The sequence below is a fragment of the Watersipora subatra genome, chromosome 1 (assembly GCF_963576615.1).
Source record: "Watersipora subatra chromosome 1, tzWatSuba1.1, whole genome shotgun sequence".
Classification (NCBI taxonomy): Eukaryota; Metazoa; Bryozoa; class Gymnolaemata; order Cheilostomatida; family Watersiporidae; genus Watersipora; species Watersipora subatra.
The window spans coordinates 18908362-18932966 of NC_088708.1; the positions used below are offsets into that span (position 1 = coordinate 18908362).

Consider the following 24605-nt stretch of genomic DNA (forward strand, 5'->3'; position numbering starts at 1 on the left):
AATTGCAGATTTTAACATCAAAACTGATATAGTTATTGTTGACACTAACAACCATCGGGTTACTTTGCAGCATTTTTAAATTCAAACTTTCTTAGCTAATATTTGGCAGTATAAAGCCATGATCTTTTCAGAGTATAGTTATTGTGAATCAACTTCACCTGATGACAAATACACAGCGATATCTCGCAGGGTACAGACAGTTTTAAACCAGTATATAATTTTTATCTATTCAAATGGTGATCACTGATTACTTATATGGTAATGTGGCTTTAATACATGTCTGCACCCGATAATCAGATTAAACCTTTTTTTATTACAATAATTTATATATTTTAATATTTAAAATATATAAACTAATATTTATATATAATAAATTATTACAAATAATTATTCTGTAATATAATCAAATATATCATAATTATATAAATAGTATAATAAATTAAATAATAATATAAATTACATATGATAATACAAGAATTTATTACAATAATAGTTATAGGTGAACTCAAACTGCAGTTTTGTATCGAGTGTTATCTTTTCTTACATTTTGGTCAGACACGCTTTCAGTTATCAGGGGCAATATTAATTGATATTTGTCTAAACCCTATTGTCAATGGCTATTACAACCCTGATGTCAATGACTTTTACAACCCTGGTGTCAATGGCTATTACAACCCTGTTGTCAATGACATTTACAACCCTGATGTCAATGGCCATTACAACCCTGATGTCATTGGTTATTACAACCCTGATGTCAATGGCTATTACAACCCTGATGTCATTGGTTATTACAACCCTGATGTCAATGGCTATTACAACCCTGATGTCATTGGCTATTACAACCCTGATGTCAATGACTTTTACAACCCTGATGTCATTGGCTATTACAACCCTGGTGTCAATGGCTATTACAACCCTGATGTCAATGTCTATTACAACCCTGGTGTCAATGGCTATTACAACCCTGATGTCAATGACCTTTACAACCCTGATGTCATGGCTATTACAACCCTGATGTCATTGGTTATTACAACCCTGATGTCATTGGCTATTACAACCCTGATGTCATTGGCTATTACAACCCTGATGTCAATGACTTTTACAACCCTGATGTCATTGGCTATTACAACCCTGATGTCAATGGCTATTACAACCCTGATGTCAATGTCTATTACAACCCTGATGTCAATGGCTATTACAACCCTGATGTCAATGACTTTTACAACCCTGATGTCATGGCTATTACAACCCTGATGTCATTGGTTATTACAACCCTGATGTCAATGGCTATTACAACCCTGATGTCATTGGCTATTACAACCCTGATGTCAATGGCTATTACAACTCTGATGTCAATGACTATTACAACCCTGATGTCATTGGCTATTACAACCCTGATGTCAATGGCTATTACAACCCTGATGTCATTGGTTATTACAACCCTGACGTCAATGGCTATTACAACCCTGATGTCAATGGCTATTACAACCCTGATGTCATTGGCTATTACAACCCTGATGTCATGGCTATTACAACCCTGATGTCAATGGCTATTACAACCCTGATGTCAATGGCTATTACAACCCTGATGTCAATGGCTATTACATAATAATTTAGGCACAATCAGTTAAATGCTGAAAAAATATAACATTAATAATTTTCTCTCTTTCAGCATTTGTATTAAATAGAGGCTTGGAAACTCAAATATTTTTAAGAAAACGCAAATAAATCATCATGTCATTTCAGTTATATTTATATTTTTAACCTTTCAAAAAGTTTTTGATTGTTGTTAGTCATGGTAGACAGTAGTTTCTTTAAGTGTTCATGTTTTTATAGTTAGACACAGTGATTGCTTTTTGCAGTCAAAGTGTTCACCAACTTCGCTGAACATCTTTACAAACCTAAACGTCAGCTGGAGAACCTCTTTGAGTTGGAAGAAAAAGTTTGGAAGCAGCTTGCTTACGAAGCTGGATCATGGGTTGACAGAAAAGTGTTTCAGATAGACTCTGACATAATTCCGAATGCAATCAGGTATGTGGTCGATTCTCAAAGCAATATGTTTCATGAATTTAGCAGTCTTTATGAATATACTGTACGCTGTGATGTACCTTGAGGTTACCTTCATTCTTCTTTCTCTAATATGGTTGTTGCTATGCAAGATCTCTGTATTTCATCTACAATTTATTTAGTAAGTTGATGCGTTGTAGGATCTCGTGGCCTGAACAAGAAGTAAGTGAACAAACTGAAACACAACAAAACTGAACGCATTCACAAATAGTTAAGTAAGTTACTAATAGTTACGTAAGTTACTATTTTGTCAATAAGTTAGCCACTAATGTGAAAATGGTTATTAAACTTATTCAATGATTGATCAAATATGTTCATATTTCAACCGCATAGTTGATAATGTGCTCCAAGCAGATGCATATAAAATAAACATGCCTGTCCCTTTGAGAGATGTGAATCAGTGTTCAAATTGTTCCTGAGCTTTCCTTCGATGAATCATATCATCATCGTTATCGCTTTATTTAACCATTTATTGCAGAAATATGATAAGCGAAATTTAATGCAGCAACTCCTATAGCCTTGTTTCTGATTTACATAGACTATATTTTACCTTTCAGACAAAGTCTCTACTCTCTAAGTCAGGCTTGGAACTTAATTAATAATCAAGTCTGTGAAATTATGCAAGATCAATTTAGAATCCAATAGAATATCTGTAGATAAAACGGCAAGTGTGTTTGAGCGTACAAGTGTATGTGTGCATGTGTATGTAAGTATATGTAAGTATGCGAACTCATATGTGCATGCATATGTGCTTGTGCATGTGCGTGTGTGCTAGTGTGTGTGTGATTTGTACATTTGTGTGTAATATTCAAATGATGATTTTTTGCTATTTACAGCACTCTGCTTGGTTCAAAAATATGCTCAAATATTTTGAGCTTGAAACTGTCAAATCTGTCAAATTTATCAATTTAGTTGTGGTTCCATTTCATATTCTTTTTGCTGTAATTGTCAGTTTTACTTTTTATGACAAAAATAAAGTTATGCGTCTTTATAACATACTTTACAGGTTTTATAATTTTACCCATACACTTGGCCCTCGGGACAAATGAATTGTGAAAGTTCTTTGCCATTGCTAATTATTTGTGTTGCTTCTAAGATGTTCGTCTCTATAAAACTCGTTTAACATATGTGGACGCGTTAGAAAGAATACATTTAATCGTCTGTTATCATAACTTTAGGGTACTTCTTTTAATTAATGCCGGCTAAATTAAAACCAACATAGACGTAAAATAATTTCTTCTCACTAAAAATATATCATATCTTTAAAACCATTTTGTGGTTCATAACTTTCTGTATTTGTGTTGCAATTTTTGTTATAAATTTTCTGTATTTATGTTAGTTGTCTGCTCATTACTAGTGGTTACTAACCTTTTTTCTGTGTTTTTCTTTGGTATTGTATATGTGTGAAATGTAAAACAATACCTTTCTCAAACGACAGTAGCACTCATGCAGTGTCCGTTCTCTGAGAAGTTGCACCCCTCAAATAATCTATCGGGGCAATGTTTTAGCCATTCACTATAAATAGAAGTGCTTTGTTTCACAATACAAAAGCTGATCCAACCCTTACTACAAGCTAGTTATGTCCAGATACCGAAACATATGTTTGTGTAGTATGGTTGATTTTATTCATTTTAAATTGCTAAAAATATCCACTTATTTGTTAATATTTAAAAAAATACATTTAAAATTGTAATTTTATTTTGTAATGTCAGTCAATAGAAGTATTACTACACTGCATTCCTAGCCAATGATTATTTGTTATAAATTTTATCAATGCTGCCTGCAAAAGACACATTTTAGAATAATATTGTAGTTTTTTTATATTAGTTTAAATAAAAATGAACCAACTCATTGTGATTGAGAGCCGCATATATTATTTACAGTTTATTTTGTCAGTTACGCTGCTGAGGTATAAAAAAATGATTTATGTATCTGAGGGATAAAACTGGTTTATTTTATATTTTAATTATAAGCATATAGGACTTTGCACTTTTGGACATGTTTTTCTTTCTATCGTATTTTTTTTAAAGAAATAAAACTTTTAAAAGTTTAAAAACGCTAAAAAACATAATAGCATCACTCAATATTTCACCGTTTTGTACATGCGCTTTTTATGTTGTCTCTTATCTTCTTCATTGCTTCTTCTAACCATGTGTGTGCTGCAGGTTTCATAGCGTCATCAACCGAGCCATGAACTGGCATGGCGCACATAAACATTCCATAATACTGGTGTCACCTTTTTAAAGAAGACCATCAGAAGTGGTAAATCTCACCATAGTTACTCCAGAATATGCAACAATTACTTCAATAATCTCTCGGGGCAGCCGTGGTTCAGTGGTTAGCAGGCTGGCTTACAATCAGTAGGGCAGTCGTTCGAATCACACAAGAAACATTCAAGAATACCCAACAAGGGCATCCAGCTACAAATGCTTCTGTGCCATATCTAATGAGCAAATGAAGAAGTCACAAAATGATCCCAAAATATGATTTGTGGTGGTGACTCTAATGGAAAAAGCTGAAAGGAGAGAGAGAGCTTCAATAATCGCCTCTGTCTTGTCTCTGTTGTGTACATTTGCTTGTTCAAAGGTTACAGCAAAACAGCCTAGTGTATTTGCACATTTTCTGTTTGTTATAGTCCTCACATGTAAGGACATGGACATGGACATGTGATGTTCACACACTGTGTGTATATCCCACTTTCTATATTTTCACCATAGTGCACGATTTCTGCACGCATATTACACGTGTCACGTAATAATGTGCATGAAGCTGTAGTGTAGCTATTGCAAACATCTTATATTCATTATAATATATATTATCAATATTTTATTCGCGTGTACAATCTTCTTTGTGTTATAACTTGTAATAGCCAAATAACTATATCTAATCGACACTTGTGAAGTTATGAATTCTATTATGTTTACATATCATACAACTTTTATTGGAGTTTTCATTCTAGAAGAACAATCAATCCTATTTTTCATTGTATCTTTAGTAAAATATAATAACCTGTAGTAGAATTCTCTGCACAACTGTTAGAGGTTAGTTGCTTTCTGAATGGCAATATAGCAATTTCAGTTTCCGAATTCTTCATCGTCTTGTTGAAGACAGGAAGTGTCAACTGCAGACATTTAATGGCAACTGTTAACAAAGTTAACAGCTGTTAACAGCATTAACAAATGTTAGCAAACTGTTAAAAAATGCTATCAACTACTGGTCAACAAGCCTTTGCTGCCAGAGGTATGAATCTCCCTACTTAATGCTGATTTAAAGCCTCAGGTGTAAAAAAACTGAAAGAAATGCATGGCTCTATTATGTGTTGCAGCCATGATAGAGACCTTGTTTTTAGACATTGGAGCTGTGTAAGAATAACTGTTTAATTAATACTAAATTGCTACAGCCATTCCCAGTTTAATTGTCAGAATTTGTTGGCTTTGCTGTAAAGAGACAAAAAAACAGATTATGTACTCTTGAGGGAGCACTCAACACTAGGCTTGCTAACAAACTCGCCCTATGCAAAGATTTCCTATATTTTATCAACAGCTTGCCTTAAGGTTAGGAGTTGTATTGGCAGCATTGTTAAATGTCTTAATACTGTACCGATCTGTATAGGCAGCAGCAATTTATTTTCATATTTTTTATAATTCTTTTCAGAATAAAAACCAGCCCTTAAAAATCATGTAAAATTGTAAAGACATTAAATCCAATAGGTCCTATTTTTGCCAGAAAATACTCGATTTTCTTTCGACGCTGTCTAAAATATAAAACTATTAACTTGAAGATTATTGTATCCATTAAATCCTTCACAGTACATCAATACATCAAAGCAACAAAATACTACTATTTTGCACAATAATAAATTGAAGAGTTCAAAAACAAGACCTGTGCAAACAAAAAAATTGTAAAGCTCTAACCATATTATGAAAAGAGGTCAAAAATGAGATAATGCATAGAATTCTTCCCATAAAGTTTTTGCTCATGTAAGATCTGTGTTCCGTAAAACTATTTAAGTTCCAAATTAAATTAAAAACTATTTAATCACGTTAAATTTTAAAACATGAGATCCAACAACTTCAGCAATCTTAACTCATCCACACTTACTGGAGTACCTAGTCATAGTACTTGCATAGCTATAGACAAGGGAGCTTCTGACACGGCTTGAGGAGCCACAGTAGCAGTATCTCGGCAGATTGACAGCCCGGATGGTCTTCAAAAACCATCATCTATCACGACACTCGACCAACCATGTTCTGCTACACATGTTTGTATTTCTTTAAGAGTGATCTTCACTCGTCTGTCTGCTGCTGGCAGATGACCTCCAACTAATATCGGGTAGAGGGGGTCTTTGGAAGTGGAATAGTCAAGAATTTTGCTAAGTTTAAAGGGTCCTTCATCAAATAGAAGCAACTTTTGGAGAGTTGAGTAGCGGACTTGGCAGCATTGCTGTAAGGGTACTAGTATTGATAGCTCGTCTTTGTACATTTTGCCCCAGCCCCTACCATTATCGAGAACCACAGGCATAGTATCGTTCTGCCATTCTTCTGGGAAATCATATACCTCGTAATGGTGGCGATCCATATTGCCTATAACCATATGTTCATGTTTATTGCATGTACAAATATGGTGAATTTTATTAAATTTGCTCCTGAAAATGCAAGCTTTTTTCTCTGTTCTAGAGTCATACGTATATATACTGCGTAAATAAATAATCATCTAAAATATAAATATTTAAGAAAAGCTACATGTAATGAAGAGTACTCAACACAAAGTGTGGACCTAAGTCTATCATTAGTTTAGTTAGACTAAAACTGTTTTAGTTTAGCCTGAGAGTTCAGCCTCGTGAGAGGATACGCTACATCTTTGAAACTGACGGTAGCTGACAGCTAAGTACAAACTATTCATCAAACTAATTATATATATTCATTTATTTATGCTAACATTAATAGTATTTGGTAATCTTGGAGTTCTGTGAGTATGGTGCGGTTTAGCCATAACAGATTCAATGGTTATTAAGAAGCTGAAGAAGGGTAGCTATGGCTTTACCTTGTATAAAATCAAATATGTGTAATTCTATGAGATCCAGAAGCACTCTTCCTTTATCAAATGGAGGTTTTTTGCGAATACTCTCACAATAATCCCTGTCTGTTTCCCAGAGAGCCTTTTTGTAGCGACTACAAATAAAATATATAGCAAATTAAACTTTTTTTCACCACATTTTAATTGGTACACATGTAAAGATGAGAAAGACACTCATTCTACACACCTATAAGACCTTCTCCAGGGATTACGCCGATGCTCTCGGGGTGCAAAGTCATCAGAAGGTAAAAATGCAGCCACTGATCCTTCTATCCAATCAGGATGTCCACAGATGGCGTGATTGGAATCGCAATAGTATGAGCATTTACCATAGAAACAGAGGTTTCCTACTGGAGAATAAAACATGGTCTTGCGGAACCTTTCGGTTGCGTGCTGTTTTATATCTTCTGTGATGTTAAGAATCCTGCCTGATATCGGTGGACTCCTTCGAAATCCAAACACTCTGCAACCACAAAACTGAGTGTATAGGCATGATTTGGAATGTTTCCATTATACCTATCATATTATAATGATTATTAATTATATTATTATACCTTGTTGTGAACAAATATTGGAGTAAACTAAACATTTAATTTAACCTAATAGGGGCATTGTAAAACAACTTGCTTTATCTCCTGAGTAGGTACATACCTTATTGGATAGCATAGTTGAGTGGAATGCGTGTAAAATTGTATCTTTTTTAAATTGATTTTTATTGCACTACAAAGTTATTTTCTAATATTGTGCTATGCTGAGAAATCTGACTATTTCAAACATAGATCTAAAACTCTGTCTGCTGATTCTAGTGTACTCTATTCTTAAATATAAAATGCACTTGAAAAATCTTTAGAAGTAATCAAGGATTGACAGCGGTTACAGCTCATGAATATATTGCAACAAGCTGAGAAATAAAGAAGGTTCTCAGCCAGGAGTAGAACTGCTAGATAGTTGGCCATAGCGTTTAGTGGCGTTCTACCCATCTGCCTAGAAGGAGTTTTCAATTAATTAGACGTGCCTGCGGGATCACAACCTGTAGAAAAATATTGTTGCTTAAATGGGAGTTGTCTCCTAAGCAAGCAAACACTACAGTTGCTCATTTTCAACTTTTTGGCTAGCGCCTGTTGCATCATGCAACATTTTATTGTATAAATGCATGACTGCCCTTCAAGTATTATGTGAGGGTCAGTTGTTTGATTTCTTTCAGTTTTGTCTAATAAATGAAAACCTTATGAATTATCATGTTTCTGCTTGAATTGTATGTGTAGTACATATAGTATTGTATGTATCGTATGTATAGCATTGTATGTATCGTAGGTATAGTATTGTATGTATAGCATATATAGTATTATATGTATAGTACGTATAGTATTGTATGTATAGTATTGTATGTATAGTACGTATAGTATTGTATGTATAGTATTGTATGTATCGTACGTATAGTATTGTACGTATAGTATTGTATGTATAGTATATATAGTATTGTATGTATAGTACATATAGCATTGTATGTATATTACATATAGCATTGTATGCATAGTATTGTATGTATCATACGTATAGTATTGTATGTTTCTGCTTGTATTAGATTATTTGTTAATTACTGGGAGTTATTTGTTACTCTGCAACGTTTATTATACTAACATTCATACCTGGAATTGCCCAAATGATGAATGTAGTTACATGTATAATCATATATTACAGTATCTCTGGTTATCTTCTATCCTACTACCTATCTATGTATGTCTATAAAACACACATTTTGTCTTTTTGTCTGTCTGATCTCTCTGTCTGTTCACTTATAGCATTGAAACTACAGATATTTAGGTAAAAGCAAACATGTGAATCTTATACAGCTTATAATCCAGTTCTTTCATATTTTTATTTAAATGTCACAGCACAAAAAGGGTCCACAAGACAGGGCCAGTAGACGTTGACAAGGACTCTAATCAAAATACCATAATTAGCTTCCCCAAAGGTTGTAGAAAACCCATGTTTGGTTTTACTTAAATATCTGCAGTTTCATTTTTATAGGTGAACAGACAAACAGAAAAACAGACAAACTTTGTGTTTATATAGATGATGCATAAACTTAATCACTTGTTGCATCAGATGTATGACATCTGTGACATCTTCCGCCTGCTCATTACATCATTGTTCATTACAGATGTCAGTCTTAAATGAAAAAACAAATTTGAAAGCCTAACTATTACAAAATAATCACATAAGACATTAACATACTAGTTGTCCAAACTCACCCGCGCAAACTTATTATATCAATGGCATGTTGTTATTAAATACAGTAGACACCCATATAACGCAAGCCTTTTACTCAAATTTTACTGAACGTAAAGAATATAGGTATGTAAAGTTTCTGTTTCATATGAAATTATATACAATGTAAGTCGTCAAGTCGTCAAGTCGGTGCAAGTTCTCAAATTCATCTAAATAACCAGAGTCCCATTGTTAGCCTTAAAAATATCGTTTTCTCTCTTGCCGTATTTGGGAGAGCAAACGACGTAAAGGGGTATCTAAGGTGACTATTACTTGCATGTCTTTAGTTTATTTTAGACAGATACATTTTTTGTCTGCATCGACCTCGCTGTGAAGAAAAAAGATAAAAAAATTGATTTAAATCGACATTGAAGGTTTGCACGCCTTCAACTTAATGTAAAATTACCGTAATCATTGACTGTAGATCAAGCGTAATTGATCAGGAAAAAGGGAAAGGTGTTAATACACATCAATAATTCCTCGGTTACTGTACAGTCATTAAATTAAGAAGTTAGGTTAGTTTTTTCATTTTGAAGCGCCAAAGGGGTGGGTTTGGGAAAATTTTAGAACAGATTAGGCTACATACAAATTAGAGAATTTTGAGCTTTGTACAACGTAAAATCCCTATAACTTAGACGCTCTTGGAACAGATTATTGATGTTGTAGAGGGTTCTACTATATTACCGATAGATTATATGCTTCGTATATAATGAGTCGGAAAAATTCAAATATAGCAAATTCATTATTATTTTGACAAGGAGTATCAGAGCACCAGACTAGCTGATACATCCTGTCATATCAGCTTATATTCTCGTGTAAAAACAGGAACCAATTCTGATGCCTCAAAACAAACACCTGCTTAAGCAAAAGTATTTCTACTGACAATCTAACGAAATGATTGGCCATGTATTCTTAAATCTTGCTGACTCACCTGTCAAGATGAAAGGCAGCAATCTCAGCAGTATGTCTCTCGTAGTCACTGAAGTAGTAATGGTTAGTAAGTGTCTCCGTGTCTCGTGTGAACCTGAGCATATACTGAACAAGTCATTTTTACTTTCCCTGTCATGTTCTAAACGAGTGCTACTGGATATCAGCGTATTGCATGTCAGCCTGATTTTTACTTATAATCGACTCATACAAACTTTTCTAAAACATGATGCAAAGTTGGAGTAAATATTTCCAATTTACGACATGAAATGGAAATATTTGATTCTACAACTAAAGTAAATCCAAAGTTTCCAAATTGCGTGAAGAGATTAATGAAAATAAAAAAGAACATGCAAAAGAAATATAAAAATAAGTTTTAAAATGCTGGAACTTTAGTTTAAACTCTGCTTATTCTAAATTAGAGCAAGGTGGACCACAAAGTAGGCAAAAACCTTATTTTGCATTCCTAAATACGCAGCATTCTAAAAGAACACTGTCAGCAGTAATATGCAAAAATTTATAAAATAGAAACACTGATTTGTAGGGTAGTTAAACCATAAGACAATCCCAGTTGGACTATAATTACTTGAGGTCAAACTAATTTTTCTACAGAGTATAACATAAAACTAACTGATGCAACTACATGTAGAGATTATTTTAGGCCTAATAGTATTTTCTCTATTACCAACTTTCTCTCTAAACATATTGTTTGTTGAATCTTCATGCACCCGTAATGTACAGTAACAATAAAAATCTTTATTATTGTTTATCATTTTATCAATTTAGTTTTTTACATTCAATTTTTTCAAGTAGTTTTATACAATTCATTGGTATTAATCCTGAATGTAATATTTGTTTTAATTCTGTGTGTAATTACCTGCAGTATATGTAAACGAGTTGAAAGTTTTTAGAGCTGTAAAACAAATTAAAGTGTTATTTCATGGAAAATTTGTCTTTACCTTTTCGATGGTCTCAACTTCTCGAAGAAAAAATGAATTAGTTTTTGCGTGTAGAGCTTTGACTATTCTTGTTCATGTCCTCGCTACCACCGCTAGTCACTCCTGTCAGATGCAAAATCATGCACCCGCAAACCAACATAAAACCCGGGCTAGTTTTACTCCCGGTATGATTACCCTTCAGGATGAAAATATTCGTTGGTTATAAAAGTTTGCGATTTCGCGAACAGTCAATTACGCGAATTATTCAATCACGTGAATAATTAGTTCTATTTTTAATCACAAGAGAAAATAACTACTGCATCAAATTAAAAACTAGTCGCTAGGCTAGTTTTTAATATAAATACTAAACGTAGTTGAGTTCCAAAACATTTTTAAAATCAGTACCTGGGCTTTGAGCTAACACCATTGCCAATGCATCACATTTATTTACGAAATTATTCAAGGTTGTCACAAGATATGCAAAATGGCGTCATCGCGAAAATAGCCGCTAGGCAGAAGTGCTAAACGTAGCCGAGTTCCAAAACTTCTTTAAAATCATCGCCGGGCTTCGAGTTTTATTGCCATTGCATCAAACGTTACAAAATTATTCAAGGTTTTCACAAGTTATTCGGCATGGCTTCGTCATCGCAAAAAATCTCTCCTAGTGTTTTTACATTGAAATCAACTCCATCAATCTCTAATACCAAAGTTGAGGACGATCATGATTCTGCTCTGGACATTTTGGTATGTATTTGATTTGCAGTGCAGAGACGTTTTTCCATAATTAACTGCATTAGTTAATTCTTTTGTTTAAAAACTGATCGCTTTCATTAAATATTTCAGCTATTGTTTTTGTACTTCCGTAACACTTATTAATATTTTTTCTTTTTTGTGTTTACTGCAGATTGAGAATGAAACAACCTACTCCGATTACGAAAACTAGAGACAAGTAGTAATTTTCATCAAGGCAGGGATATTGGCAGAGAAGCAACCAGTCAACCTAGACCCCCTTCATCGACAACAACTCATTGATATCGCTGCAGCAAACATGATTAAATTATATATTTTATTTCATGTATAGATATATTATAATTTATTACAAACTTGAGTGTACAAATAAAATACTTCGAATACAGATAAAATTTTACAAACGATGAATGGAGTAAATATAAACAGTTTAGTCCACATGGCGGTTGTCTAGCAATAAAATTAAACTGGTACTCTTGATAAGTGAATATATTCACTTATCAAGAGTACCATATAGTATACTAGCATGTAATGGTGCTCTCTGACTAGTTATTTTGGTAATAGCAGCTCTGTCGCTGTCACTGTCTTGGGTAGATGTTAAAGGCGATTATCTCGCTACTACATGACTGGTAAGGAAGTTATCATCAGAACTCTCCTCGTGGCTTACTATTGCAAAGTTCTGCCGGTTGGCCAAAGATTAGTTCTCGTAAAGGCGTTTTTGTTCCCTTTTTAAAACAGATATATTCTCCTTGTTAGCAGCTGCGGTCACTTTTACCTCAATTTCAAGACCTCCCTGAATGATTGGTGATTTTCTAAGAATGACATCTACCACCCTTGCAATCATCGTGCTTTCGTGTATGATGAAAAATCTCTCTCTCACACTAAAACAAATAATGAAGCGGTAGGGATGGAAAAAATAAATATTGCATTTTACCGAAGAACCAAAGTAAATTGTAACTAATTTAGTAAATGTGAAAAACTCATTACTTACCACAAATTGTTGGTTTATCAAAGGCCTCCAAATCTATGAATATTCGTGAAAACCTCTGAACGCAGCAAAAAATTTATAGCTTAGCACGTTCGACCCGGACATGTAGTTGTAAGCTAAATAGAAAACGAAACACGCAATGTGCGCATGCGTGGGGTTAATTCTATTGCTAGACGTAATAGAGTTAATTAACTCTTCATAGAGAGTGACAGTTTTCAGCCGCGAATAAATTAATCCGCGAATATGCATGAAATGGCAATTTTCGCGAAATATAACTCCGCGAATAAATTCATCCTGTAGGGTAGTTAGCAGTCGCATCCTCTGCTGAAAGCTTTGATTGGTCTATTGATATCAGCAAGCCATCAATCAATTAGTCCGAGTTGCTGCCTACTATTTATCACGAGGCTATTTGGTGTAAAAATGTAATTGAGCGTGCAGAATACTTTGTAGCTACTGAATTTAGTCTATTCTTGTCAGCATGTCTTGTTTGGCTCCATGAAAACAAGACTAAGAGATTAAACATTGCTAGTCTTCAACATAACAAAGGCGATATAAATCAACAAAAAGTCACAATGGTTGCACAAACCTCATCGGTTTCCAAAGACCCTCAAGCTCATCTGAGTAGGTTAGTTTGAGCTTGAGTTGTGTTCCCCCAGAAAGCTGTTCTAAAAAGAGGGTTTCAGTATAAACTTGGTAGAATACTGTTCACAGTGATTATAAAAGCTGTGTGCAACTTTTATCTACGCAGGCATGCTGGGTTAAGTCTCGATGAATACACCGGTTAAATAACCAGTCGAACCAGAAGCTAAACAAGAAACAAGACAAGGCCGTAAATCCATGAGCAAGCAACTCCTCGCGCATCATGATTGATAACAAAAGAGCAAGAAATCTGAATGAAGTTATCAATGGTAGATGTTCTTAACCTTCTAATGTTAGAGACTGTAAAACAGACTAACCTTCCAATGTTAGAGACTGTAAAACAGACAGCCTTCCAATTTTAGAGACTAAAACAGACTAACCTTCTAATATCACAGACTGTGAAACAGACTAACCTTCTAATGTTAGAGACTGTAAAACAGACTAACCTTCTAATACCAGAGACTGAAACAGACTAACATGCAAACTGTAAAGCCTACATACTTGAATGTTCTATTGGAAGAGTAGCCATGTCATACAGCAGCTTGTCGATAACAGGATCGTCGTGCCGATACAACTCATACTGCGATATGTTGAGATACCACAACTCCCAGTCTTTTAGGCTGTCTCCTCTTTCCCTGCAACAATGATGGTGTGAATTATAAGTGAACAGAGGCATGGCCCGTCTGCATTGTGATGATAACATTCAGCATGGGGAGGGCAAAACATGGCAAATGGGTATTTGTATTGACAAGCCTTTCAATTACTGAAAGGATTTGGAAAGCTATTAATTAAATATCAAATTTGATTTTACACGCATCATTGAACTGCGTTAGGCAATCTGTACCGGAATGTTACAGTGTCTTGCATTTCAACACAATTGGCTAATAGGTTTGACCCGCTCTGGTACATGAGAGTTTGTTTCCTTACATCCCCGTAATGGAGATCTGTCCAGTGCTCAGTTTTGTCTAACTAAAAGCGCAACAAAACTTCTCGTGAAATGCAAACCCAATTAAACTAGACTTTCTCAAATTTGGCTTGAATAAAAGTATTTAATGATAAATGGTTCAATTGGTTGATAATCTAATTAAATAATAATAATTCGTAATCTTTGCAACAAAATAAATTATGACCATTTGGTGGAGAGGTCAGAAAGTTTGCCCTACTAAGGAGAAAGCAGTCCGGAAGGTGTCAGAATAATCTACCTTATAGCGCTATTGTCAAATATGTCCATTTTGTCTCCTTTCCTCCTGGCCTTATACCGATAGGCATTGATATGGTAGATGAGTTGGGACGGATTCATTTGGTAGATTTCCTTCGTGAATAGCTCAGTGTCTCTTCTCGCAGGCGTGAAGACTTTGTTTATGTAGCCTTTCGCATAGTCTACTTCCAAGTGTGGTTTCTCTTTAAACAGAAACTTTCTTCGCAGACTCTCCTCCACATTGTTTATCTACACGCAGAAGAAGGATAGACTATATCAAAGCATTTTAAGAACTAGTAATTGTTATATTGTTAAATCTTAATTTATTGCAGCTTGAACTTAATCAGTTGTAATGTCATGGCATTTCATCCACTAGCCATTTGTGAGTCAAAAATTATTTTAATACAGAATTTAAATATCTTACAAAAATTTTACTTCTTAATATTTAAACCCAAATGGCGTGCAACGTTTTGCGAGAGGCGTTTTTTCATTCCAAATAACTATGTTAGGTGTGAGCTTGAAATACATCACACCCACTTTATCCATTCGTCATAAACCTGTCTTTCTCTTAATTTATCTGGCTAAATCTCTCATCAGAATGAGTGGAATACTGAGTCATGATGTATTGATTAGCAATTCATCAAGTTTTCATCGAGCAGGCGTCATGAATGATCTCTCCTTAGCAGCCTTTTCAGAACAATGCATATGTCAACCATTCGTATTGGCACCAACTATAGTTTGAAATTAAATGTATGAGTGTGTTGTGGTTGGGTACCATGACAACTAGAGCGCATAAAGAACTCTCCTCATTGCTCTATCTATAGGACATGGACGCAATACTCTGAACCTTGCTTGGAAATAAAATCATTCAATATTTAGTTTTGCTATTTTGTGAAGATATCAAAATATGACGCCTTAAACAATGCCATCAACTTTACCTGCTGCCAGTGATCAACTCAGACTACCAAGACCAAAGATACAAAATAGTAATTTTTGCCCTCCTTTGAGACGGAAAAGTTTGGCCGCTTGGAAATTTTTTGTTCTAATCTGGTGTGCCGGGTTATACAGTCAATGATGTTAGTGAATATAGCAGATTTTATTGTGCCTTCATCGCTTAATTCCTGATGTCTACGGATAGACCTATCACAGTCAGGTGACAGTATTTGTTATAAGGTCATACACAACTTTATTGGGTTGTTAATATGTTTGGTAGCACATCAGTAGATATTTTTAATTAAGTTCTCGCAAAACAACTTGGCAAAAGGAAAAATGAAATTATGCATATCATGTGTGTTGTAAACCTCTTTTCTAGTCTCATGTTGTCAGTTTTTATACCGATATATCACTCTCACAGCTATTCCTGATATAGATGTCACAGAGGTAATTAACTACAACGTTACCTTAGAACAACCTAAACTTCCTTTCCTAGCTTGTCAGTAAATCATAACCATTGTTATAATCTAGTTATCCTGATTAATGATTTTTATACAGTCTTAGTCTGTCATAAATTGAAGCATCGGCTTACGGTCACCAGGATAATAGACAAATGATTGCGCTTTGACGACTGTCGCTACCAGCTTATTTGACTCAATTTGCTACTTTGCATGTGATGTCCGCAGTAAGGTTATGTCTCTGAGACACCAGTGTAAAACGTGTAAGGTGAAAAGTAAACCAGTATTATTCAAACAACAGAAACATTATTTGACAGTAAAAAAAGTTTTGGAAATCAGTTTTTATCTAGATAATAATTATTAGAATATGGTTTTATCAGGATGATCTAACTCGAACACGTGTATATTATTTACACAAATATGTTGGTATAATATGAATAGAGCATTAACTGAATACTTGAGTTGCACAAATAATTTCTATGGTGAGAAATACAGATATATATTGATTAGGCATAAGTTATAGTTAGTATAGTTAATATTGAACACCACATTTTATAGAATCACAATGTCATTCTGCTTGAACTTCAAGAAACTTATAAATGTGTATTATAAAAGTGCTTTGGCAGTGTTACTCACAGATAACTCAATTTTTAATTTTAGCCATATAACAGGGTTCCTAAGAAATGCTTGCAGAGAACAAAAATCAAACACTTCTTGTTGTTTAGATAATATTATTTAGATAATGATAGTAATATTAATAAAACAGCAATAAGTGTGATACCAATTTCCAATGAAGAAACTTAACTGTTTCATTGGTAGATCATTCCTTTCTTTTTAATAGTTGTTCATTAGATTAATCAAATGTGTTCAAATCCCAGACAGGTCCACACCAGATACCTATTCTATAGGTCAACGTCAGGTGCCAACTCTACAGGTCTACACCTGGTACCTACTCTACAGGTCCACACCTGGTACCTACTCTACAGGTCCACACCTGGTATCTCTTCTACAGGTCCACACTTAGTACCTACTCTACAGGTCCCCACCTGGTATCTCCTCTACAGGTTCACATCGGATACCTACTCTACAGGTCTACACCTGGTACCTACTCTACAGGTCTACACCTGGTACCTACTCTACAGGTTCACACCTGGTACCTACTCTACAGGTCTACACCTGGTACCTACTCTACAGGTCTACACCTGGTACCTACTCTACAGGCCCACACCTGGTACCTACTCTACAGGTCTACACCTGGTACCTACTCTACAGGTTCACACCTGGTACCTACTCTACAGGTCCCCACCTGGTACCTACTCTACAGGTCCCCACCTGGTACCTACTCTACAGCGGTTTTTAAGCAGTTTTATTAGATACGAGAAAATAATTGTAAATAAAAATTGTGAAACTGGATATTTTATGAAGGTGCAAAAGATTTTTAAGGATTTTGTGGCATGAAATTTTAGAAAACTATCAAAGTATTTAGAGATATTATAAATTACTAAAAACAACAGCTTCCACAAGCTTATTATCTGTATCTATAATAAAGCATTCGTAACTATAAAACGTGAAACTAAAGATTTCACTAAATCTCCAAAGCATTTTATGAATGTTTTATGGATGAATGTTCTGATTGGGAAGAATGTAAAATATCTGAGTGAGATCGGTGTTTAATTTTTATTAAATTGTGTTTTGTTCTTTTATGCGTAACAATCATCAAGTCAACCAGAAATCAAAGAGGTAATTAGTTTAATAATGTTAGCAGACTTACATATTTTTTAAGTTTTGTAAAAATTTTCAGTAAAACATTGTTGTAATTTTTAAATTTTTATCCAACTGTTACGATATCTCATATCATTTAGCACTAATATAAAACAAACTCAAGCTAGCAAGGTAAAAAGACCATTATTTATTGCTTTTTACAAAAATATAGCTTTGCACTTGCCACCGGGTCTGTTCATTTAAAAAGTGGGCTCGTTAAATTTAAAATTATTTTTCTTATTCAATCATGGATAACATTTTTTTTCTTGTGGTTACAGGTTTGTAACTTTTATAAGTTAATGAAAAAACTTCAAGCACTTCAAAATTATAAAGGCTGTTGCCATATTACCACTTACAGTGTGTAGGACTATGAGAATTATGGGGTTGCCGATCCAACGTCAAGCAAGGTCAGAAATTATATTTGGTTTGTAGGTTAACTCCATGTAAAGCAGGCATAGATTTTAAAACATGTTATTATTGTTCTGTGGTATGTAATGGTCATCATATGATATAATTTATACTAGTACGCTAGCAGTCCTGTGGACCATGAGAGATCGTCATGAGTGATAACTATATCCATAATTACTTGGCAACACAGCATGGTGATTGAGCAGCGTAGTGCTAGTGTGCTTGACTCTTGAAGTGAATCTGAAGCACTGGGTTCAGATTCACAATGTTTCCTAATACTCTTAGTGCGGCTTCGGACAGACGGACAGACAGGCGGACGAACAGACGGATGAACAGACGGATGAACACGGCTCTTATTATAGTAAAGATTATATATAATATAAGTAATATATTATATATAATATATGTAATATATATTTTAATATATAAATTTAATATATAAATATTGTATATATATACACATGTATATCATAGAGTATAAAGCTGGTGAATAAAAGAAATTTGGTAAATAGAACAGCAGATCTTAATATGGTTGAAGCAATGCTTTCAGGAGCACCGGACTGCCACTCACTGCCAAAGCTTTCATGTGAGAAAAATGTAAGATTTTCCAGTATCCTAGCTATATGGCTTACACCAGAACGCACGGGCCACTAGTAGACAGCCCAATATAAAAAGGAAAAGTAGCTCTTTTGAATAAAAGGCACTTTGACAACTGTGTGTCATTTTTGCATTCGTAATTACGATCAGAAGAAATATTAATAGAAGCAACAGCAATATATTGCGATACAAAGCTAGAAAGTTATGTCAATCTACAATACCTAACTTTTAAGAGTAAAACCATCTTGGCATTATCCACACAGTGACGAACTCAAAGCTTAATAGTGGCTCCCAACAACATTTTTAAACTAGATGAATAGCCGAGGATTAGCAGTTGTTTCACACTCAAGCATTCCTTGTAACAATAATAAACATGTTTTGACCAGAGGCTTACAAGCAGCATGCTAGCGTTAAAAAATCTAGTGTTCTATACTAAGAAAATGAAATACAGTATTTCGTTTTATATCTGCATACCTTGTGACCTCGGGCTGGCTCATCGTGAAACTGGTAGTCTGCGCTCGTAAAGTTCGACACGGCCCAAGAACTCTTATCCACCAGGTTCCTTGGCATGGCGAGATGAGAGTTGGCTGCTTTGTAGAGGCTTTCTCCTGCGTGATTTCCATCGATAGACGCTGGGTGCAGAATAGTTACCATAAACAAAAATACAAGTCCAGCTAGTCCAATGATTGTCAACAACGTTAGTCTCGATCTGAGCTTCATCGTCATTGGAAATAATGTCAGGCCTTCAGCCAGTCTTGCACAATGTCAGCAGACGTGACTCGGAGGCATCTGTCTGATGACCCAGCAACAATTCTCACTTGATCGTATTTCACCTTCAGAATAGCAGCACTAGTCGGGTGTAGCAGTATTGATCAGGACAGCAGCTGTGTCAGGCAGCGTAGCAAGCCACAGCTGTGTTCACTGGAATCTAAAAAAGAAATGCTGGAAGTTGCAGACCCTTCATGCATTCGGTAGTCAACCAGCAGGAGTGAATGAGTGATCTCAAAGGAAAAGAACCTCCATCGATCTATCAAAAATCTTGTGGAAGTTGAACTAGAAGAAAACATAACCTGAATGTGCAGTAAAAAAATATCATAAGCTTTATGCAATAAATTTACATAAAAAGTTTTTAAACTGCTGTTAGATAAAACAGACACAATTAGTTTAAAAGAATTATTAAAATTCTTATAGCATTTTTTTTGCTTTAAAATAGTGTGTTTTCAGGATCTTCTTCTAGTTGATACTTGCAAACCAGACTCGATAAGCAATACAAAATATTTGACGCAAAGTAATTAATTTTTACGTGTCACTTCCAAGTTGCAACAAGCCCCTACAATGGCACTAGAACAACTAAAATATTTAAATACAGATTGCTTGGCTTAAGGAGCGGCTGGTGAAGGGAATGAATTAGCATAGCTGGTGAAGCAGAGAACTCAGCTGGTCGGTCAGACGGAAATCACAGAGCATTCTTTAGCACAAGCTGGGTGGTGTCACCGAATAAATTTAGAATATAAACATACTTGTGCAAGGATGGGCAAAATTAGGATTTATAGTATTGAAGGCGTATCGATTAGATTTAGTTGTGATTCTTTGCGTGCATTCAGTATTTATCATGTTAACAAGTACGTGAGCCATGTTACAAATTTTATAAGCCCGAGTCATGGAAACTAACAGCGGGATTAAAAGTTTTTTACCATACTCATAAAAACTATCAAATCTTTGAGTATAAATACAATTATAAAATAATTACATATTATGTAATTAATCTTTACTAATTATAAGTCTTTGCAGGGGGGATGAAGCCTTTATTAGGATAGCAAAAAACTCTGGGCTTGGCATTCCATTGTTTACCACAGCTGTAGACATTGTTTACCACAGCTGTAGACATTGTTTACCACAGCTGTAGACATTGTTTACCACAGCTGTAGACATTGTTTACCACAGCTGTAGACATTGTTTACCACAGCTGTAGGCATTGTTTACCACAGCTGTAGACATTGTTTACCACAGCTGTAGACATTGTTTACCACAGCTGTAGACATTGTTTACCACAGCTGTAGGCATTGTTTACCACAGCTGTAGACATTGTTTACCACAGCTGTAGACATTGTTTACCACAGCTGTAGACATTGTTTACCACAGCTGTAGACATTGTTTACCACAGCTGTAGACATTGTTTACCACAGCTGTAGACATTGTTTACCACAGCTGTAGACATTGTTTACCACAGCTGTAGGCATTGTTTACCACAGCTGTAGGCATTGTTTACCACAGCTGTAGACATTGTTTACCACAGCTGTAGACATTGCTCATTTAAATTTAATAATCTCTTGCATTTTCAAAATAGACTGTGGTAAGGTGAGCAAATATTTTTTCTATTTAATTGTTTTTGTTATATTTAGAATGAGTAGTTTGTTAGTGCTGCAGAGTTAAATCACAGCTGAAGCCATAATAGCCTGTGGATCACTTTCAGCATATCATGTTACAGGAACCGCATAATCAACGTCACATTCATCTCCACCTTTACAGAATAACTTATACTAATTTTTAATGGATTTTATTGAAAAGTGTCTGTAATTTTTTATCATTTGCGATTGCTTTTAATGCTTGGGTGATCTGGCTGCCAGGATGTTTCTAGATTAAAATGCATAAAACTTGATCGTGATTAAAAACGTTCAGAATAAAATATGCGCCGAAAGGAGGCTACTAGTTGCACGGCTGCCTGTCTCTTTCGTTATTCTTATTGGCTATTGCATTCAAGTTGCAGCATTACGAGCCTCTATTCTGTCAAATTCTTTGCCGAAGTGCAACTGTAGACATCATAATCACACTTTCACTTGATCTGAGTGTTTTAACTGTAATCAAGTTTTGTTGATTTCAATCTGGAAACATCCTGGCAGTCAGATCATCTCAAACATCAAAAACAATCGCAAATGATAGAAAAATAACGATACTTTCTGATGAAACCTAAACTGTAGTTAAGTACGGAGCTACAGAGTACAGAGCTACATATCATTCATTATAAATTTTAACGTCTGAAAAATAACATTGAACAAAAGTAGTTATGTTTCAGTGTGTCTTTGAAATGTTAAGTTTTCATTGACATTAGATATTATGTTAGGCTTTAAATCCGAATCATTCCTAAACTCTATGAACACATATAATAAAACAAAATATACCTGTACAATGTACACTTACATGTATGTAATTCTATATAAGTAATGCTTCATTGACCAGTAAAATCTACACTCTGACGCTGAACTGGATTGCAAGTTGATTTACTGTTATGAGAAATCTGCATGCCCAGCAGGATGTCTGATATACACTGAAGTCGGATCTTCTTTCCTCATGCTAGATTATCTAACAATGGTCTTATATACATGCACATGTATGTAAATCACAAACGGATCACTGATTGCTAATTTACATGTATACATGCATTAATAAATTTCACTGCGTCATTGTATGTGTGTCTGTGTGTCTATGTGTCTGTGTGTCTGTGTGTCATTGTGTCTATGTGTCTGTTTGTCTGTGTGTCATTGTGTCATTCTGTACGCGTGCCTGTGTGTCTGTTTGCCTGTGTGTCTGTTTGTCTGTGTGCCTGTCTATCCGTTAATCCGCATAAACACTAGGCGGTTTCACATTTTAGGCAGATTTTATCGAAACTTCACCCGCATATGCTCCGTGCCTTCCGCCGGGTAGCTAGAAGCATTTGGTTTCAAAACACTGTCTGGTTCTTGAGAAACACCCACTTGCTCTTCAATTTAAAATGATAAAAATCCTAAGCAGCGCCGAGCTTTTCACTAGTTGTTCAGCATTATTTAAGCGTTGTAAAACCAAATTACGTATATTTCTGTGCTGGCTCCCAAATTATACAACCCACTGATTAGCCACTTGCAAAGAAACAGCCAGAAAAAATATATCTTTACTCTCTCCTGCATATTGAATACTCGAGACAACATGCCTGCGAAATACTCTGTCCAAAGCACTTGAGACAGGTGCGGAAACTAGCCATTCATATCCCAAGTAGATGCTGAAGGAAGCTATTTATTTAAGAAGCAGAATGTCCTCAGAAACTCCTGATAGCTCTTATAAAGGTCTGCTACAGTTTGTAGACGAATAGCCTTCAGTTTTAAACCTCATAATAATCATGAACTAGATTGACCTACAAATCTAGCCGCAACACTTGACTCTGTTCAGCATTTGTATGCAGTTATTATCTGTTGAAACCAAAAGGTTTTATCTGTTGAAAGTGTTTCTATATTTAACTTAGCAGCGCCTAATACAGACTAGAGCAGTTGATGGTAATTCTTTCAATCATCAGAGATGTGACAAGAGACTTCTCAAATTTCCAATTGATTTATACTCCTGCTGATTGGCTTTACTGATCTGCATGTTACCAAACAGTATTCAAACGATGCCAACAACACAATTATTTTCTCGAATATAAAGAGTTTGGCTGTCAATCCTTTCTTAACAACATTCTATAAGACTGTTAAGTCATTTTTAAAAGCATCAAACTTACAAAATCGTCTCCCTTTTTCAAATCTACAGTTTATCAATTGGTCAGTTGTAAGTGTACAATACTGTTATTGGTGAGTCTGAAACCTTCTGTTTACCATTTCCGAAAAAATCATTTCATATTTTCCTATGACTGCAGAGAAGTCTAAGATGTTTTATATTGTTATAAATATACTAGTGAATTGTGTAGTTTGGACCACCCAGGAGATAGAAATGGTGAGTCCAACTGAGTGAGCTAGCATAATTTGAACTTATAGCGCATAGTTAGCCATCCCCCCCCCCCCCCGAGTATGCTGCTGTCAAAGGAACTTGGTATCCCTCATCTACCAATCTCTTTAAAGAGTTACATTAGCATCGACGATCAATTCGGAGTTGCTTCCACTCCTAATGGTAAAATCCAAACGCATTCGACGTCATTTCGCTTCGCTAGAATTGTGCAAAGGCAGTCGCTGTGAGAAAGCGAGTCTATTTTAACAAGTATTATTTTGAGGGATGCACGCAAATCTTAGAAAGATCTATATGTATATGTCGCGGAGCTATGGTCTCAGTGCCTCGACTGGCTGCAGTGCTACTGCGTATGCGGGCCTCATCATGCCTTAACAAGTAGGAACTAAGCTTTCATTTATTTTGTTTAACTTAATCAATATTATAACTATATCTTCATTTTGCTTAATGTTATATTTTTACTAACTGATGAAATAAAATAAACACACACGCACGCACATATATAGTTTAGCTATGAATCGTTGAAATGGTGGGGGTGTGAATTCATCGGCGGCGGGCAACTCCTAATCCATTTAAAGCATGGAAACACAGCGATTCTCATCTCACAATTCTTGCTATACCGTTTGATTAAGAAAATTTCTGTTATGCATATAAGCAGGTCATGAGAGGCAAGGATTCCAGCGACAGCAGCACAGTTTAATTTTTGCATTGATTCTCATATGATTTGAGCATATCGTTCACTCTTTTCGCTGTGGTAGAAACTTATGGTTCAGGGTGCAACCTATAACAAAGCGTTCTTGCTGATTGATAAATATTCAGTAGATGACAAGCTTCAAGGATGACAATTGTCA

General features: G+C 35.1%; 2 protein-coding genes across 6 annotated transcripts in view; one reads left to right on the forward strand and one right to left on the reverse strand.

Annotated features, from left to right (window-relative positions):
- Positions 1-5071, forward strand: part of LOC137401467 (uncharacterized) — a 123966-nt gene extending 118895 nt beyond the window's left edge. For 3 of the 4 annotated variants that reach the window (XM_068087825.1, XM_068087843.1, XM_068087851.1), the window contains 3 exons: positions 1863-2031; positions 2208-2282; positions 4233-5071. In XM_068087825.1, the coding sequence (XP_067943926.1) occupies positions 1863-2031; positions 2208-2262 (224 nt within the window). In that variant the 3' untranslated portion in view covers positions 2263-2282; positions 4233-5071. The remainder of the gene's footprint in view (positions 1-1862; positions 2032-2207; positions 2283-4232) is intronic. The other variant, XM_068087835.1, reaches the window with a different exon arrangement.
- Positions 5072-5674: 603 nt separating this feature from the next.
- The window catches only part of LOC137397499 (extracellular serine/threonine protein CG31145-like), a 31548-nt gene continuing 12617 nt past the window's right edge, over positions 5675-24605 (reverse strand). For both annotated transcript variants that reach the window (XM_068083794.1, XM_068083801.1), the window contains 8 exons: positions 19483-19936; positions 14856-15100; positions 14155-14288; positions 13601-13679; positions 10346-10438; positions 7331-7606; positions 7111-7238; positions 5675-6650 (listed from right to left, as the gene is read on the reverse strand). In XM_068083794.1, coding sequence (XP_067939895.1) covers positions 6277-6650; positions 7111-7238; positions 7331-7606; positions 10346-10438; positions 13601-13679; positions 14155-14288; positions 14856-15100; positions 19483-19734 — 1581 coding nt within the window. In that variant the 5' untranslated portion in view covers positions 19735-19936 and the 3' untranslated portion in view covers positions 5675-6276. The remainder of the gene's footprint in view (positions 6651-7110; positions 7239-7330; positions 7607-10345; positions 10439-13600; positions 13680-14154; positions 14289-14855; positions 15101-19482; positions 19937-24605) is intronic.